Genomic DNA, 18,551 nt, shown 5'->3' on the forward strand with positions numbered 1-18,551 from the left:
ATCTTCAAATTTCTAAATTTTAAGTAGATTAGCAACAAGACTTTAAATATATTCCTATTCACATCTTTAAGAGTAAATTTTAAAAAAAATTGAGTTTATCTAATATTTTAGCAACATGCTACCTTTTTGGCTAATAATTTGCATACTGGAGTTTTTTAGGGTAATTTAAAGTTTAGCTTAGCAATAAATGTTTCATTAATTTAGTTTACTGATGAATTTTCAGCTAATTTAGAGTTTACCTTATATTTTAGTAACATGCTTGTGTTTTTGACTAATTTAGTCTACCAAGGATTTTAGACTATTTTTGAGTTTAGCTAGTATTTAAGCATTATGTTAGCCTTTTGGCTAATTTAGCTTCTACTGAGGTTTTTTATGCTAATGTGAAGTTAAGCTAATATTCGAGCACCAGGTTAATGTTTTTGGCTAATTTGTTATCTACTGGGGTATTTTAGGCTAATTTAGAGTTTACCTAAATTTTGTAACATGCTAACATTTTGGCTAATTTGTTATCTCCTGAGGTTTTTTAGGCTAATTTAGAGTTTACCTAATATTTTGTAACATGCTAACTTCTTTGACTAACTTAGTTTACTAAGGAATTTTAGGCTATTTTGGAGTTCAGCTAGAATTTAAGCAATGAGCTAGCTTTTTGGGGGGGGCTAATTTGGGATCTACTACTTTTTTGTGCTAATTTGGAGTTTAGCTAATATTCTTGCACCAGGCTAATGTTTTTGGCTAATTTGTTATCTACTGGGGTATTTTAGTCTAATTTAGAGTTTACCTAATAGTTTAGCAACATGCTAACGTTTTGGCTAATTTTTTATCTCCTGAGGTTTTTTAGGCTAATTTAGACTTTGGGTTCCATTTTAGCAACATGCTAACGTTTTGGGCTAATTTCTTATCTACTTGGGTTTTTGAGGCAACTTTAGAGTTTAGCTAATGTTTCAGCAACATGCTAACGTTTTTTACTAATTTAGTTTACTGAGGAATTTTAGGCTATTTTGAAGTTTAGCTAGTTTTTTAGCAACAAGCTAGCTTTTTTGGCTAATTTGGAGTCAACTAAGATTTTTTGGGCTAATTTGGAGTTTAGCTGATATTTAAGTGGTAGAGTGTCCGCCCTGAGATTGGAAGGTCGTGGGTTCAAATCCCGGCCGAGTCATAGCAAAGACTAAAAATGGGACCCAGTGCCTCCCTGCTTGACTCTCATCATTTCATCATTGAGGAGTTTAATTGGGGGGTTAAACCACCAAATGGTTCCCGAGCGCGGCTGTGTCTGCAGCTCACCGCTCATCGGTGGGTCAAATGCGGAGAACAAATTTCACACATCGAGGTGCGTGACAAATAGTGGGACTTTAACTTTTAACTTTAAGCAACACGCTAAATATTTTTGCAAAATTGGTGTGTATTATGGATTTTTTAGCAATTTTACTACAATTTTTTCAGAAATTTAGGTAAACTTCAGCGCTCTTTCATAGTTCTTCAACACATTTTTTATCTTTTAGCAAATCTAACATTTTTCAAATAACTTTTGTATTTTCAGCAAGGAAATTAAAATAAATTTCGTCACCATTTTCAGTAAAAAGCTTCAGCATCTTCAGCGACTACTTTCAGCAAAAAGCATTCACACTAGCATTATCGCAGATAATGCAACTTTTCCAGTTTTGTTGGGTTCATGTTTGGTTAATGGTGTGAGATTGTAACCGAGTATAAATAAAGGGATGATGGGATATGGGGGAAGGCTTTCTCTGCTCCAACACTTATAACTAAGAGGTGAATTTCTGATTCTGGAGGAACTATGTCCTAGAAAATGACATTGATTTTGCCTAAAAAGATCATAATAGATCAGAAGATAATCTTGAAAACTTTATTTCTGTAACATCTCCCCTCATACGGGAATTTTCAGATCTATCTGAGCATTATTGATTAAAAAGCAGGGGGAGACGCTGCAGCTCTGCAGACCTTCATGAGGACCTCTTGCTATAGAAAAGATGCAATCGTCAAAGCACTTGAGGTTTTGGTCCTTGAAAGGAGCTGCTGTGCACAAACAGATATATAGACATGTCATAATACAGGCAGTAAAGTCTAAATTCGCCTGGTTTGAAACGGAATGACAAAAAGCCTCCTGCTGCACTCCATCCTGAGTGTTTTTATATCCTGACAGAAAATCTCCATGGAGCTTTGAGAGTGCAGGAACTTCAGAGAAATTCCAGAGTATAGGTGACACAACTTGGTATTTTTCCAATTCAGAGTATCTCTTAAGCTTCATTGTGACATTTAAGTGTGGAATTATTGCAAAAGAAAAATTGCAAATGTGTCTTTTAATAATCTCCACCGTTGGGGTGATAATGACGCCTGCTCCTTGTGCAATGGAGTGAAGTAAACATGGAGGAAAAGGGGGTTTGGTGCGCCGGCTCATTGTGGCCGCCTCCCTGCCTGCAGAAACCTTTCAGAGCACGTTCTGTTTGCAGAAGGACTGCGAGCGCTGATGGCGAGACTCTGTGAAAGAAATGAAAGCCTGTTGCCGTCCTTGGTGCTCTGTGCCTTCAGCACCGCGGACAGCTCCCTCATTCTTCCACACAGGTGAGGCTCCCTTTCTGGGGGTGGCGTTCTGCATTCTCAAGGGGGGGCAGACAAAGCAGGAAGACTGCACAATAAAATGCAGCCAAACAAGAGGAGCACACATGTCTCTGTTTTTTTTATTTTTAGTTAAAGGGGATTCTGATTCGCTTTGACCTCTGAAAGGTCAAGATTTAAGATTTTTAATCTGTTTCATCAACAAACCTCCACTCAGAAACATCCTTTAGCTCTAAAAAAATCACATTTATGCTGACTTTAAATGATAATTTCTCTGTATATTTACAGCCTTTGAGTAAATTTAGTTTCAGTGTGAATTTAAAACCTTTGTGAGTCAGAAAAAAGGATAAAAGGTGCTGAAAAAAGGAGGAAATTACCACCAACCTGGCAACCGTGCTGTTCTTCTTTTTACAGTAACTTTTTGCATCACTTCAGACGAAATTAGGAGGGAAATAATTCCAATTGTAACCATTTACATGAATAAAAATGACTTAAACTTGTGGTTTTTAGGGGTAAAAATGTTTGTTTTAATTTAAATGTGAATTTGAGGACTTTTAATGAGCTGCTTGATTGTTCTTTATCTAAAGTTTGTGCTGAAAATGGGCGGAAATTCACACCTAAAGTCATTCAAATGAATCCCCATTGCAGGGGGGGTGAGGGGGAGGAATTAGCGCGCCGCATATTTGCTTTGGTGCAACTAACAGCACGAGTCTGTTGGTAAATATTGAGATTCCGCTGCACTGCAGGCTGCGGCGCAGGCTCCCCTGTTGATGAGCTGCAGCTAATCCGCGTGCATTTCCCTGTAAACAGGTCCGTGCATGAGAAAGGGCCCCGCGGCCCCTCCTCCAGCCAGCCGGCCAGCCGGCGCGAGCGCACGGTCACGGGGCCACGGAGCCAAAAACGCTCAGACTCACTTCTGCGGCTCCTCTCGCTGCGTTTCCATCTCCACCGAACCCGCAGACGATCCTTTGTGACCCAAGCAGAGGTGAAAAAAACACGCACGCAGGTATTCCTGCGCGCCCCGGGTCCTGCTTGAAGGCGAGGAGCGCGTAACCATAACAACTGCGCTCTGATTGGCTCGCCTGGCACGGGAATTAACGAGGCCGTCCTCCAATCTGCGCTCTGGACGCGCGTGGCGCTGGCAGAACCGCGTGATAACCCACGCAGGCACAGTGATGTGAAAGTGGCAACGTGAGGGGAACGTTCCCGGAGCGAGGGGGGGATTACTCCAGAGTGACCGGCGATGGTGTTTCCGGCGCGGCTCTGAGGAGGACAGTCTCCGCCGCTCTCCGCCGGGTTGTGGATTGTGTGAGCGCCCGGTGCCGGGACCCCGCGCCGCAGCTCCCGGTGGATTGTCACGGGTTTCCGCCTGCACAGCAACGACCTCCCGGAGCCAAGACGTTGTTCCGCGCAGAGCCGGGCCGCCCCAGTCCGCGCAACGCAGTCCGAGTGGGAAGGTCGGCTCTCGGCGCCCTGAAGGCCGGAAACATGATGGTCCTGTGCGCCGGCTGCGAGCGGCCCATCCTGGACCGGTTCCTGCTCAACGTGCTGGACCGAGCCTGGCACGCCAAGTGCGTGCAGTGCTGCGACTGCAGCTGCAACCTGACGGAGAAGTGCTTTTCCCGGGACGGGAAGCTCTATTGCAAAATGGACTTTTTCAGGTAAAACGGAGCGGACCTTCAGGGAACACACCTGAATTCAAATTTTGCGCGCGCACGGGTCAGGTCAAGCTGTCAAATATGTGGATTTGGGACTCTTAGAATTAAAAGAAGTCATATTTACATTTATTTACTTGTGTCGCCTCATTCCCAAACAGCCATTAAGCAGAAAAAAGGCGGGTAATTGGGAGCTAAGTGCGGGCCGCGTGGCATCATTTTCGAGCCTGTTTTGTCCTTAAATTGTGTAATGACGCGCCGGACAGCCGCAGCCTTTGTGGGCTCGGATTTAAATGGGCAGTAATCACCCTAATGTGTCCATTTGTTGTGTAAGTAGAGTTGTGCCCTTTTTGCCTGGGGAGGGAGGAGGGGGGGCGCATGCATGTGAAAGGCGGATGGTGAAGAGATACCATTGCAAATGTGGAGACAAGCTCACATTAGTGTAAAAACAAAACAAAACAGACCCCCCCACCACCCCACCCCCCTTTCTCTCCATCTTAAACAGGTAAAGGCCTGACGTTCACTCGCACGCGCCTCAAACTACAACATTTCAGCTGCTTTTTACTCCAAAAAGGTGTCGTTTTTAAAATAAATGAAAAGAAAGTGTTTAAGTGATGAGTCCTCGCGGTATTTAAGCGCGTGAATATGGATTAAGAAAAGATTTCCACGCTAAGATGCTCCCGCGCGCCTTAATCCGGTAATATAGGCTCTGCTACAATGTCCTGATTGTCACTAATGCGTTTTTTTTTTTTTTGCGTGGAGATTATTCCAAATTATTCTTTTTTTTATGCAAAGGATAAAATAAAAAATGTTTGGCAGTTTAGGATTATCTTTAAATTAGTAATTAAGGATGTGTTTCTTCTTAAAAAAAATGTGTTTATGAAAAAACATATTTTTGTTTTCCAGGCGGTTTGGCACCAAATGCGCGGGCTGTCTTCAGGGAATCTCCCCCAACGACCTGGTGCGTAAAGCGCGCAGCAAGGTGTTCCACCTGAACTGCTTCACCTGCATGGTGTGCAACAAGCAGCTGTCCACGGGCGAGGAGCTCTACGTGATCGACGAGAACAAGTTTGTGTGCAAAGAAGACTACCTGAGCTCCGGGAGCATCAAAGAAGTCAGCCTGAACTCAGGTGAGCGGAAAGCCGTAAACGCGGCCTCCAGTGCCGCAAAAATGTGGATTTTTATTTTTATCTTATGAATATATATTTTTTTTGTTTTTAAGCTTTAATTAATAAATAAAATGGAAATTTTTGAGGTATTTATTTTTTGTTTGTATTTATTGTAGGTAATCTATTAATAATATTTCTATTCTTCTTATTTAATATTTATTTAATTCCGTTTTTATATATAAAAAAGCATATATTTTTTAATTTTCGTGCCACTTTTACACCCTGATTTTTTTTTTATCTGCCCTCCCTGACATCCCGGATCGTGACCTTCCTCCCGCGCGCGCCCCGCAGTGTCCTCGTGCACGGACAGGAGTTTATCCCCGGATCTGCCGGACCCGACTCAGGACGACATCAAGGAGACGGACAATTCCACGTCCTCGGACAAAGAAACGAACAATATCGAGAACGAGGAGCAGAACTCGGGGGCAAAGAGGCGGGGGCCTCGGACCACCATCAAGGCCAAGCAGCTGGAAACGTTAAAGGCGGCGTTCGTGGCCACGCCGAAGCCCACGCGGCACATCCGGGAGCAGCTGGCGCAGGAGACGGGGCTGAACATGCGCGTCATCCAGGTAAGAAGAGGAGGAGGGGGAGGAAGAGGGGGGCAGACAGAGACTAATCTGGGAGAAATGAGGGAATATAAATCACAGAAATTACCTTTTAATTTTACATTTAATTGAAAGCCTCATTACCTGAAAGAGAATGTCAAAACATGATGTGCGCCATTAAGGAGGAGATCCACCTTTACGCGCCGAGCTCAGAGGCAGCGGCGCCAATAAAAACCCGCTTTGTTTAGTTTTTTATGTTATTTAAATGGTGACATAAAAGCTAGAAAACTAAAAAGAAATACAAATTAATTTTAGTATAAATTTATTTCAAAAAACAAAAATGTACGCAAAAAATGTACATTTTGTGGTAAATTCCTATTGAAATTTTGTGCTTTAATTTACAATTTTGAGGAAAAAAATAAAAATATATTAATTTTCTATTAATATTAGAATTAAAAACAGTATAAAATTAAACAGTGTAAAATTTAATTACATTTTCTATAAGATTTATTGTGAAAAACGTTTTTTTGTGATTATTGAAAAATCTTGAAATATTGCTTATTTTTAATCTAAAATTTGCCTATAAATGAGCATAAATTGCCACATAATCTCTAAAATTAGTAAATTATTTTTTGTAAATTTTCCTTTTTTACATAAAGTTATAGTTCTGATCTTATATTTATGATTATAAGATAATCTGGTTTGCTTTTATTGAAAAAACAAACGTCTTTTCTGCTGCACAGCCATGAAATTCTAAAAAACAAAGGTTAGTTTGTGTTTTTTTGTAGTTGTTTTTGCCTTCGGGGAGGGAAGCACAAACACACGCCGCGGCTCGGAGCCTCTTTTCCCTCCTCAAACGTGGCGCGTGCGTGTGCGCGAGCCCGCCGGGTGTCTGGGTGCAGACCGTGTCAGGATGATTAGCACCATCTCTGCCAACTGTGATGTGGCTTTTTGTGCACTCGCTGTAATTATCGCTGATTTCACAGATTTACATACGGCCCTCCCCTTTCCCCACCTCGCCGCTCTCACTCACTTCCAGCCACAGCATCTCTGCGGCCTCGCCCGCCTCAGCATCAGCACCAGCATCACCACCACGGGCGCTTTCTCCTTCTTCCAGCTCGATCAATCAGTCAATAAGTCAGTCCTCCAGCCTCCTCCAGCCAAAATGGAGGCTGCGTCCTGCCTCCCCCCCTCCCGGTTCAGCGTGTGTTAAATACCACAGCTTTCAACGCGGGGGAGCCCCGTGAGCCGCGCCGCTCCTCCAGCATGTGGATGTAATCCCTAAGCAACGCTCTCTCAAGGGAAGCGAGAGCATTTCCATAAAAATGTACCCTACAGTTAGACGATTGTTCTCAACAAGCAGGTGTTGCCTCTGCCGCTGGAGCCCAGAGAGCACAGCCTAAGTGGGTTTTTTTATTTGAGGGGGGGCTGTTTTGTGTGTTTGTTAATCTGCAGCACAGTGGGATTCTGCCTCTGGTGTAGCACGGTGTGAACATACATCATTATGCAGCAGTGATGCAAAGGCGAAGCCCGATGTGTTATGTGCTTGTAATGCAAAGACATTCCTCCATATGGCGCGCCGTTCTGTAAATCCTCCTTTGTTCCTCTTCAAAGAAACTTTATTTAATCGGGTTTTGATTTCAAGCCTGTTTGAGGAGGAAACGTCCAGCAGACGGTGTGTGTTGTTCGTCCGTCTCGTTTCCCAATTTTTTCCTACAATCGGCTCCGAATCTGGGAAAAGTTGCTTTTATTTCATCAGAGAGAAGGTGAAAATTGAGAAGGTGGAATTGTGATGTAAATATGTGAGGAGGAGCGAATCTTCTCATTCAAGAGGTCATGTTAAGGCAGATTTTTTTTTTAATTCCAGCACCAATTCTAAAAAAGACACTTAACCCTTGAAGTGTTTATGTTCTTTAATTTACTGTAATTGTTAACACGATCAACATTATTCCAGTAGATTTTGAAGGAGAAAAGCGGCGTGAGACGCTTTTCTCCTTCAAAATCTACTGGAATAATGTTGATCGTGGTGAAAAAGTTAAAGTAGGTTAAACATTTTATGTTTAGATGAGCAGAAAAATAGATTTCTGTGCTTTATTTCAGGTCTGGTTCCAGAACAGAAGGTCCAAAGAACGGCGAATGAAGCAGCTGAGCGCTCTGGGGGCCCGGCGCCACGCTTTCTTCAGGGGTCCCAGGAGGATGCGACCTCTGGGGGGCCGCCTCGAAGACCCTGACATTTTAGGACCCGGAGCTTACGGTTACTACGGAGGTAAGGGTTTATTTTGAGTTTTGAAAGGGGGCGGGGTCTCACGGCGAGGCGGAGATGAACTCCGATGGAGTTTATCAGTTTGTTAGCTTTATTGACTGACCTAGTTGTGGCGCGCCTGCAGAGGCGTCCAGCAGCTCCTGTCAGCGAGCTCATGTTTCAGTGGGATGGATGGACGGTCGGTCGTGCAGAGAGTCACTTTCAGGACAGAAAACCTGAAAAATGGCAGCAGGGAGACAGTCGCGGTGTGTGTGGATTCTTGATTTCTGATTTTTTTGCTGAAACTGAACCAATTCAGCACCCAAGGAGAAGAAAAAAGCAAAAAATAGGTCAAAAACACCAACAATGAGTCACTGTTGTAAGAAAATACACATTTTTGAGACACATTTTAAACTCTTTTCTTGTTATTAAAACCAAAATGATACAAAAACGTCTTTCTTTGTACTGAAAATTTGTTAATATGTTAATAATTCTTCATAAAATATAAATATTTAAAAGATAAACAAAGGAAATGAAGAAAATCTGCCTGTGATGGATGGATCCAGGGGCGCACTGAGATTTTTGGGGGCCGTGTGCACAGTTTTTTGGGGGCCCCCCTAATTCTTAACAATTATCTTTAGCTTCTTTTAAATTTCTATTTTATTAATTCCACTGTCCAAAAAACTCAATTCCGAAATATTTTATTCATTTTTACTGAAAAAAAAAACAGGAACATTTTAGATCAAACTGTTTTATATTTTATTATTAAATGTCAAACATGTAGAGACAAAATAAAAAGGTCGAAATAAAAAAAAGCAAATATAAAGTCAAAACTATGTTAAAAATGGCTAAAAAAAGCTCCAATCAAGGATTTATTCCAAGTTTTGTCACAAATATGTCTGTTTTAAACCAAAACTAAAAAGTTTTTGAAGCTTTCACATTAAAAACTGAATGAAAACTCTAGTTTTGCTTCACTGTAATAATGATTTTCAAACTCACTAGTGAGGGTTTAAAGTGCAAAAATAAAAAACTAAAGTCATAAAATCTGTTACACTTTAAAAACCAAAAAAAGGAAAAAAATACGAATATTAAGAGTTATAAAATAAGCATCTAAAAAGACAAATAATGTAAAAGAAATCAACTGAATTACTCAAAAAACACAATAAAATTTAAATCAAACTGTTTTATGTTTTATGATGAAAGGTCAAACATGAAAAGACAAAATGAAAACATATAAATCCACAAATTAAAGCAAAGACAAAGTCAAAACTATGTTAAAAAATAGCTTTAAAAAACAGACGAAGCTCCAATCAAGAATTTATTCCAATTTTTATCACAATTATGTTTGTTTTAAACCAAAACTAACAACTTTTTGAAACTTTGAAGTCAAATTTTGAATAAAATCTCTAGTTGTAAACATTGTAAATAAATAAATAAATAAAATAAAAGTCTTCAAATGTGTTACACTTTAAGAACAAAAAAAAAATAATAGTTTATGAATATAAGGAATTATAAAAGAGGCATCTAGAAAGACTATTAAGGTAAAGTAAATCAAAACTATTAAAGAGAAATTCAATAAATATTGTTTAGCAAGAAGAGAATTTTAAAAGAAATGCAATAAAAATGTTTCATTTGTTGATTTATTGATGCATTATTAAAACTAAGGTTTTGAAGTTCATCTTTTAGGCAGCAGAAAAACTCAGTTTTCCACAAAATTCCTTTAAGTCAAATGAATTTTTTTGTTTTTCCACATGCAGAACTTCCAATAAACCCGAAGAGATTCAGAGTTTAAGGATTCAAACAATTCAATAATTAATCGATCGAACAGATCGATCTGTCTGAGACAAACTATTAATCAAATCGACCTAAACCATTAAAAAATCCTTTCAAAATAAAATAAATCGATCATATCAATCTTACTGTACCATCCTAGTGAACAACACTGATAAAATGTGAATTTATCGGACATTAATTCTTGTTTTTACACATATTTCCTTTAATATCCTGAAAGAAATACAAGAATTCTGGAAAACTTCCCCTGATATTTAAATGGAATCGCTCAAAACAATCGTCCCTAAAACGTGACGATGATGCTGGACTGAAGCGGACGCACCTGCCGTGTTTTTGGTGTGTGGTCGACGCGGCGCGTCTACCTGTGGGGCCTTGAGGAGACAATGAACCCGAGCCGCCAAGGCTGCGAGGAGGGGGGGCCAAAACCCGCATCCCGGCTCTCCTCGCCGTCTCCTTTCACACCCTTTTGTGCGGCGCAGGCTGGCCCGCTCGTCTTTATCTGAGCTGGCCGCCTCCCCGCCGCTGCTCACAGGCGAGGAATGCATGTGTGAGTGTAATTATAGTTTACACTCCCCCCATCACACACACACCAGCTTATTTCAAGGTCGCAGGAAACCAGCCCGGGTCTGGATGTGAGATGAAATAATTAGCATGTTTGGGGAAAATTCACGTCACCTCTTATTGTTTCTGGTGATAGAATTGGGAAAGCCAAGTGCAGCGATGTAATTAGACGGCAGATTTGGTGATATCTGCCCCTTTGGTTCCACGTTCCCATCCGAGGGATGCCGGAGCAGCATCTGGAGGCCCGGGATAAAGCCTGATCTCCAGGAGAGGATGGATGTGATCTTACTGCCGAGAAAAACATTAATGAATGCAAAGTATCTGAATATATTGAGGGATTTAATCCTCTTTAAACTATTTAGGATATTTTTTTCTATAATGTTGAAATTATGAGGCGGCGGTTCATAGAAATCCTGCTAAGATATTTTAATTTGAAAGGGCTTAAAAATAGTTCAGAAGGAAGTTTTTACAGGTAATAAAGCATTTGTTAATTTAATTTATTATGACAGTGAAATATTATTTTAATAAAACGAGAGTTCTGCTTTTTACTATTAGTTTCATAATAAAGTTAAAAAGACTTTTACTTTGACATCTTTTCCAATCTGCTGACCTCACAGCTTCTGATTGGATGAACACATGTGGTCCAGGTTATCAGCAGTGGGTGATAATGGAAAAAAGAAGTTCCACTCTCCTTCTCGTCTGACCGACGATTTTTCATCATCAGAAGTTTGATTTGGTTCCAAGTTAACCCTTTAACACCGGGGAAAATAAATAAAAATAACACGTTTTTTTAATTACACAATTAACGCAATTCCAGTGGATTGTGAATCTGAGAAAAGGGAATTTCAGCTCAAATAATTCAAATTTCAACAACGTGTTTTGTAAGTAGAGCCCAAGTGATGGACGAGCATGAATTATGAACTCATTTCCGTAGACGTTTCATTGGAAATAGTGGCTTAAACGCAAGTTTCCGATGGCGGCGTGATCGTAGCTTCAGAGCTAGCCGTCAATTAACCCTTTAACATCAGAACTCCAGTGTTTGTGTTCTTTGATTTAACGATCTCGTTGCCTTCAGGTAGCCTGGCTCTGTACAGGTGAGGAACATTTCGTGAAGCACCAGTGAAAGACAGAATGAGATCTGTGTGGTGGAACATCAGACCGAACCGCCTATTTGTGTTCAAATTTTGAAGTTCCACAAATGACCACTAGAGGTTGGCTTCAGAAGGCAATGATTTCCCACTGAATTAACCTTTTAACGCTGGAGATGAGACTCCTAAATATCAGACGCTCTTTTACGTAAACGTTCAAACGAATCTGCTGGTAATCCACTGGGATAACGTTGATTTGCATAAATGGTTGAATAGTTACTGTGGTTGAAAGGATGTAAAGACTAAATCAAAGTGGGGCCAAATTTGGCCTTCCAAACGTTACAATTTAAGTTTATTAGATTTATATGGCGCCTTAAAATGACCTCGGTCAAATAAGGCGCCGCACATTAAAAGTTCAATCAGAACAATAAAAACAACAGCTAAAATCTCGTTTCCCATGTGTCAAAGTCGAGGCCCGGGGGCCGGATCCGGCCCTCCGGGTAATTCTATTTTATGGTTATTAATGACCCGATGTTATCTTGTTCTCATTTCTAACTTGTATAATTTTAACAAAATATATTTTTATAGAAAGTAAAATATTGAAAGTTATTTAAGGTTTAAGTTGATTTATTCTGGAATAATATTCCTGCCTTTTTATTATTCATAATTATGTTAAAAAGGTTTTAAAGTTTCAAAATTAGCATTCTGCTAGCTTTTTGGACTATTTTGGCATTTACTAAGATTTTTTTAGGCTAATTTAGAGTTCAGCTAATACTTCAGCTACAAGCTAGCTGTTGGGCTCATTTAGGCTTTCTTTTGTTTTCTTTTGGTCTGTTTTTGAGCTAGGCTAACATTTACACGTTAGCTGTTTTGGCTAATTTAGGCTTTTTTCTGTTTTTTAGGCTATTTTGAAGTTTTGCTGTTTTTTTTTTTATTAGCATGCTAGCTGTTTTAGCTAACCTAAGTTTTTTTTCTCTTTTATTTTCGCTTTTCAGGCTAATTTGGCATTTAGGTAATAGTTTAGCTGGCTGTCAAACTTCAGCGTTTTCAGCTTCCATTATCCTTACAGTTACAGTTTTGCTAGCTTTTTGGACTTTTTTGGCATTTACTAAGATTTTTTAGCGAATCTTTAGTCTAATTTGGAGTTCAGCTAATACTTCAGCTACAGGCTAGCTGTTTGGCTAATTTAGGCTTTTTTGTTTTCTTTTGGTCTGTTTTTGAGTAAAGCTAACATTTACACGTTAGCTGTTTTGACTAATTTAGGCTTTTTTCAGTTTTTTAAGCTATTTTGAAGTGTTGCTGTTTTTTTTTAGCAACATGCTACCTGTTTTGGCTAACCTAAGTTTGTTTTTGTTTTTTCTTTTTTTCTTGTTTTTTTTTTTCTTTTCAGGCTAATTTGGCATTTAGGTAATATTTTAGCTGGTTTTCAGCTTCAGTGTTTTCAGCTTCCATTATCCTTACAGTTACAGTTCTTCTAGCTTTTTGGACTATTTTGGCATTTACTAAGATTTTTTAGGCAATTTTGGAGTTTAGCTTATATTTCAGCTACATCTTGGCTGTTTTTGCTAGATAAGGCTTTTTAAAAAAAGTTTTTTAGGCTTTTTTGGAGTTAGGCTAAAATTCACACGCTAGCTGTTTTGGCTAATTTAATCTTTTTTTCCCGTTTTTTTAGGATATTTTGAAGTTTAGCTGTTTTTTTAGGTGCATGCTAGCTGTTTTGGCTAACAATTTTTTAAAAAAGTTTTTTGAGGCTCATTTTGACAATTTAGGCTAGTTTGGGCACCCCTGGACTAAAGCCAAAACACTGGTGTTAAAGGGTTAAAAAGTCCAACTTTTTACTCTTAACTTTGTCCTTTGCCCACTTTTAGGGGGCGTTAAAATGGGTGGAGTTAGCTCCAGTAGATGTCCCCCGCCCTACTGCAACCTTCATTTTTTCAGCTACTATTAGTAGCTCAAATAGCTATTATTTGACTTAAAGTTTCAAAAAGTTTTCAATTTTAGTTTAAAACAAACATAATTGTCATAATTGTCAAAATAGAGCTGTGAAAGAAAAAATCTGGAGTAAGATTTGCGAGATTTAGAGAGATGTCCTACATGCTAACTGTGAGTCCATGCGCTGGTATTAGGTTGCAACAGTCCAACAGATTCTGAAGCAGAGAAAAGCAGCTTTTTTTCCTTCATGTTGCACCATACCTTAGAAAAGTCATGGAATAAATTTTTGATTAGTCACAATAAATTTAATTAAAGTCCCACTCCAACCATATTTTTTTTCTATCTCAAAATCGTTCCCAGTAATTTTTTAAAATCATGATTATGAAGTTTTTAGGCAAAATCAAAGTTTTGTTGTTTTCTAAGACATGTTTTATGAACAGGGGCAGTAACTCAGAAATACAATACAATCTGGGTTGTGGGCGGGGCATTTGGTGCAGAGCAACCCCGCCCCCCTCCCTGTTGCTGAGAGCTCTGTTTGTGCGAGCTAACTTTAGCGGCACAAAAATAACGTCAATTAATATCGAATCAATCCAGTTGTATAGTTTTAAGTGTTGAACACTCGTCACGTCTCGCCAACACATTCTTATTCCCAAATCGTCACTTTTTGACGTTCTTTCCGTTCCAATTAAATCGGGGGTCCGGTCGTTTTGTGAGACGCAGTACCGGACATAGACCGAACCTCAGGATCCAGCCGGTACCGGTACCCTAACCCCTGCCCTGTCTGTGTCCAGAACCGGTACGGATCCACATCCAGTACCAGGTTAAAGTTACTGGTCCGGTCCACCTCCTGGTACCAGTTCGTGGCCCAGAGATCCCTGATTTAATTGGAACTTCCTGCACGTCAAAAAATGACGACTTGGGGATGAGGATCAGTTGGTCTCACACTCCTAAGCGGGTCAGGGTGCACGCAGGTGTAGAGAAGACTTTGGCCCCGCCCACTTCAGTAGCTTCATCATTAGTCTGAGATTTTTCAAGCATCTGGTTTTCTGATCCAATGCTATTTAAATTAGGGAATACCCAGAAATACTCAGTAAATTATTCTGTATAGGTCCTCTACTATGAAAAAAGAACATGTTAGAAACACAAAAGACACTTTCGTTGTTTTTAATAGAAATCTTCATGTTTGAACCAGGAGTTCCTGGTATCCGTGCTGACTGGAGTCTGAGGAGACGTAGACCGCCGTCTTAGTCTTTGAATGGCATCTTGAACAAAAGCCGATGTTTGATGACCTCGTTTTTCATCTTCACTCACCCAGTCTGGAGTCGCCCCTTTCCTTTTGGCAAATGAGACATCACCAATCTGACCTGTGGAGTTTACAGTTCAGTAGAAACCAGGTGCTTTTATCATGCTAAATACAACAATGCTTTAAACTGGTTTTATCCATATTTCTGCAGAAAACGAGCATTCTACCAAATTGTAGCACCTTGAAACAATCTTTGCTAACAGGCTCTTGCATCAAAAGCTTTCCAGCACTGATGTAAAAGCAGGGTAGAAAACAATCTAATAGCCGTCTTTTATTAAATCTTTTTATTCAAACCCATTCAAATGTGTTTTGTTAAGTCTCATTAAGCATTTTATCTGTTACACACTTTCTTAAAAATTGCTTTTTAAAGGTAGAAGCCAAACATTTTTGCAAAAAATCCATTCGATCTTTGTTGTTTTGTCTTGTATCTCTTATCCCTCCACTTAAATCTTTGTGGGATCTTTCTTGATGGTTACATGATCTCCTTTGAGCTTCAGGTGGAGGAGGTTGACTGTCTTGTGGTGGTTGAAGCAGTTTAGATGTTTTGCCTTTTCTGTGGGGTTTAAACCATCCAGCTGAACCTGCCTAGAATCCACTGTCAGCAGAATCCAGGTCGCCACGCTCCGAGTCTTAAGGCCGAGTCGCACATATGAGAATATAAATGGAAAAAAGTCAGAAAAGTTGTGGTCCTTTACATGAAATTATCACAGATGTATCACGAATGAACCACGTTAAAACCACACTAGAAGTACGAATAAACCAACGATATAAACACGAACGTCATTGAATTTCTTCACCTTAACATGGACAGCATTCCTCATGATGCTTTGTTTTAATTAAACAGTCGCATTCCCAGGTCTACACTGTAAAAAGTGAAACATTGCATCTATTAACAACATTTCTGTAATTCGTTACATTTACGAATATTAATTTTAATCAAATTGAATAAAAGTTAAAAATAATAAAAGTTATACATCGGTGGTCCATGCATGAAAAGTCCGTTAGACACGTGGAACAGTTGTGGAAAGCCACAAATTGGCATCTTGCAAAAATAGCGCAGGATTGTGTAATATTTAAGTAATAATTGCATATAAACTACGTAAAATACACATAAATTGCTTAATTCTCAACCGATCAAAAACTTTGAACAGCTCCAAACTGAATTCACGTAAAGATTTGTCGTCCGAAACCAAAACCCTGTTTTTGCAATGAGTTTTATTCACATTATCTGTAGAGAAAGTTCTTGCTCAAATAAACTTTAACAGTTAAGGGTTTATTTTAGAGAAAGTCAACGAGAACCTCACTGAATTAAAATTTGTCTTTGATGGTTTTTATTGTATTAGGTTTTGATATCTGAATATTTTATTGGTTTATTATAATTTTAATTAATAGTTTTACTTTTTTAACTAAATCTTTTTTTTTTTTTTTAGGTTTTTATGCTTCTATTATACTGTATTCTAAATGATCCCATTCATTTAACATTTTCCTTCAGAGTCCGTTCACCTCACAGGAAAATTGAAATAAAAATATTTCCCCAAACTGAAACTTTTCTAGTTTAGTTCTTCAGCCTCTAAAATGTGGGACACTCGAGTTTGATGAAGTTCTCCCCGTTTTAATACAAATACAACATTTGTTTATTTTAGTTTCTTCAACGATGAGTTTTTGCGGATCAGCAAGGTTGTGTCGTAAAGCGAAGAGCACTTAGATTTTTGAAAAGTTGTTTGGAAACTCATTTATTTGAAAAGAAATTCCCATAATGCCGCACATGCATATTTTTTCCTCTAATAAACTCAGGCGAAGTTTGAATTCCCTCTCTCCTCCTTAACCTCTAAAAGACTCATACTTACTACTTTTTTATTTTTAATATTGAAAATAACGTCACTCATTTGTTAAAGTAAAAACTAAATAAAAATTAACATTTTAGAATGATTTTTTATGATGAAAAGTTGGATTATTTATGAAAAATTACACTTTTTTCACATATAAAATCTTTCAAACGCAATGCATTGTGGTCTATCATTTCTTATCTGGTGCACATTGTCTATGTAGCTTTTAAAACACGGCGTGTTTCTGGTTGAGGAGTTTCTGCGGAACAAACCAAGTGTTTCTCGGAAAAGGGGAGGGGCTTAATAAGATGGGAAAACCCCTCCCTGTCTTATATGTGGAAACTTAAAAACTTAAAACTAACCCAAAGTTAAAAATACAACCATTTATCACTTGAAGGCTCCAAAAGAAAGTTAACCTTCCTCCATGACGGTTTAAAGCTGGCCTGTAGTGAAGAACATTTTTATTTTTCTTTGCTCCAATAGATTCAGGAAGTCAAGTGACTCCGGCACAAAACCGTCTCAGATCAAACCCTAAAGCACTCACTTTGTGCTGTAGATTTCCACTCTTCTTTCTTCTTCAGGAATTCAGACGAAACTCCTTTTGAGATCCTACAGTCTTTGTGGTTTCCTCACAAAAGCTCAGATGGAGAATTCCAGTTTGTGCTTGAAATGACGATGAAATGGGCTTTTGTGGGTCCTGACAAGTGGGTTCTGTCGCTTTTTAAAAGAGATGGGTCTCCGTCTGTCTTCTGTGCAGAGGTATGCTGCTTTTCTTCTGGCTGCAGCATTAAATAAATATAAAAGTAAGACTGATTTTCATTGATGAGCTTAGGTGATAGTTTATTTTAGAACGCATTCACACTACCACACCGAACCACGCCACGGTACACTTGATCAGAACCAAGCGTTTCATATCCAAAACAGTAGGTGGCGACATACACGACTTTCATTGGTTTATTGACCATAAATAGTAAAGTAAAGAAGAAAAGATTTATTTATGTATTTATTTATTTATTTATTTATTTATGTATTTATTTATATATGTATTTATTTATTTATTTATTTATTTATTTATTTTAGGGAATCTCTTTCGGCTAATCTTTGTATGGTTGCCATGGGAACGTAATGTGGAGGTTCAAAACTTTGTGACAGAACTTTTTACAGACGACATTTAAGATTAATTTGGGAATAATTTAGAGCACTGCGTGGAAAGTGTGAAAAATAATCTTAAACACTTAAGTACACGTTTTATATTTGTTGTTGTGCTTGTGTACTGCTGTCTTGGTTTCCAGACGCACGTGGTGTTTTATGTATTTGTTCAAAAGCTTTAAAAAGTTTCAAAAAACACCTTGTATTTTGTACAAAGTTAAGGATTAGGGGAAAAAAAGATTCTCTTGGTTACGTTTCTATGGCAACCAGCAGAAGTTTGGTCACAAGATTCTCGTAGATCGTAGATTTCATGAGAGACTACGATAGGGGGCGCCCTCTAAAGACATTGTGGGATATTACACCTCCAGAAAGTTTTTTAAATCCACTTGCTACATTTTTTAGTTAAGGGGTTGCTGGAGCCTATCCAGCTACTGTAGAGCAAAGGTAGATCCGGACACTCCGTTGACTTTATCTGAGGTTTATTTCCAGCTCCAATGAGCCATGTTGTATTTTTTAGCCCATAAATCGCACTTAAAACCCTTGACATTGTTCAAAAATTGAAAATCTGTCCTGAAATCCTAAAATGCTGATACTGGTTACTGACGCCTGATTGATACATAATGTTCTAAAATCTGTTATTTAGTTTGACATCAGGGCCGGCTTTGGGCATATGTGAGGTTGGCGGCCGCCTAGGGCACCCTCTGCTGGAGGGGCAAAGG

General features: G+C 39.0%; 1 protein-coding gene across 2 annotated transcripts in view; it reads left to right on the forward strand.

The window, feature by feature from the left end:
- The first annotated feature begins 2,331 nt into the window (after positions 1-2,331).
- Positions 2,332-18,551, forward strand: part of lhx5 (LIM homeobox 5) — a 22,342-nt gene continuing 6,122 nt past the window's right edge. Inside the window, exons 1-4 of one of the 2 annotated variants that reach the window (XM_036214573.1) lie at positions 2,332-2,577; positions 5,133-5,356; positions 5,687-5,964; positions 8,041-8,206. In XM_036214573.1, the coding sequence (XP_036070466.1) occupies positions 2,483-2,577; positions 5,133-5,356; positions 5,687-5,964; positions 8,041-8,206 (763 nt within the window). In that variant the 5' untranslated portion in view covers positions 2,332-2,482. Of the gene's footprint in view, positions 2,578-3,337; positions 4,233-5,132; positions 5,357-5,686; positions 5,965-8,040; positions 8,207-18,551 lie in introns of those variants that run through there. The other variant, XM_024257763.2, reaches the window with a different exon arrangement.

The sequence above is a fragment of the Oryzias melastigma genome, linkage group LG12, assembly GCF_002922805.2.
Source record: "Oryzias melastigma strain HK-1 linkage group LG12, ASM292280v2, whole genome shotgun sequence".
Taxonomy (NCBI): Eukaryota; Metazoa; Chordata; class Actinopteri; order Beloniformes; family Adrianichthyidae; genus Oryzias; species Oryzias melastigma.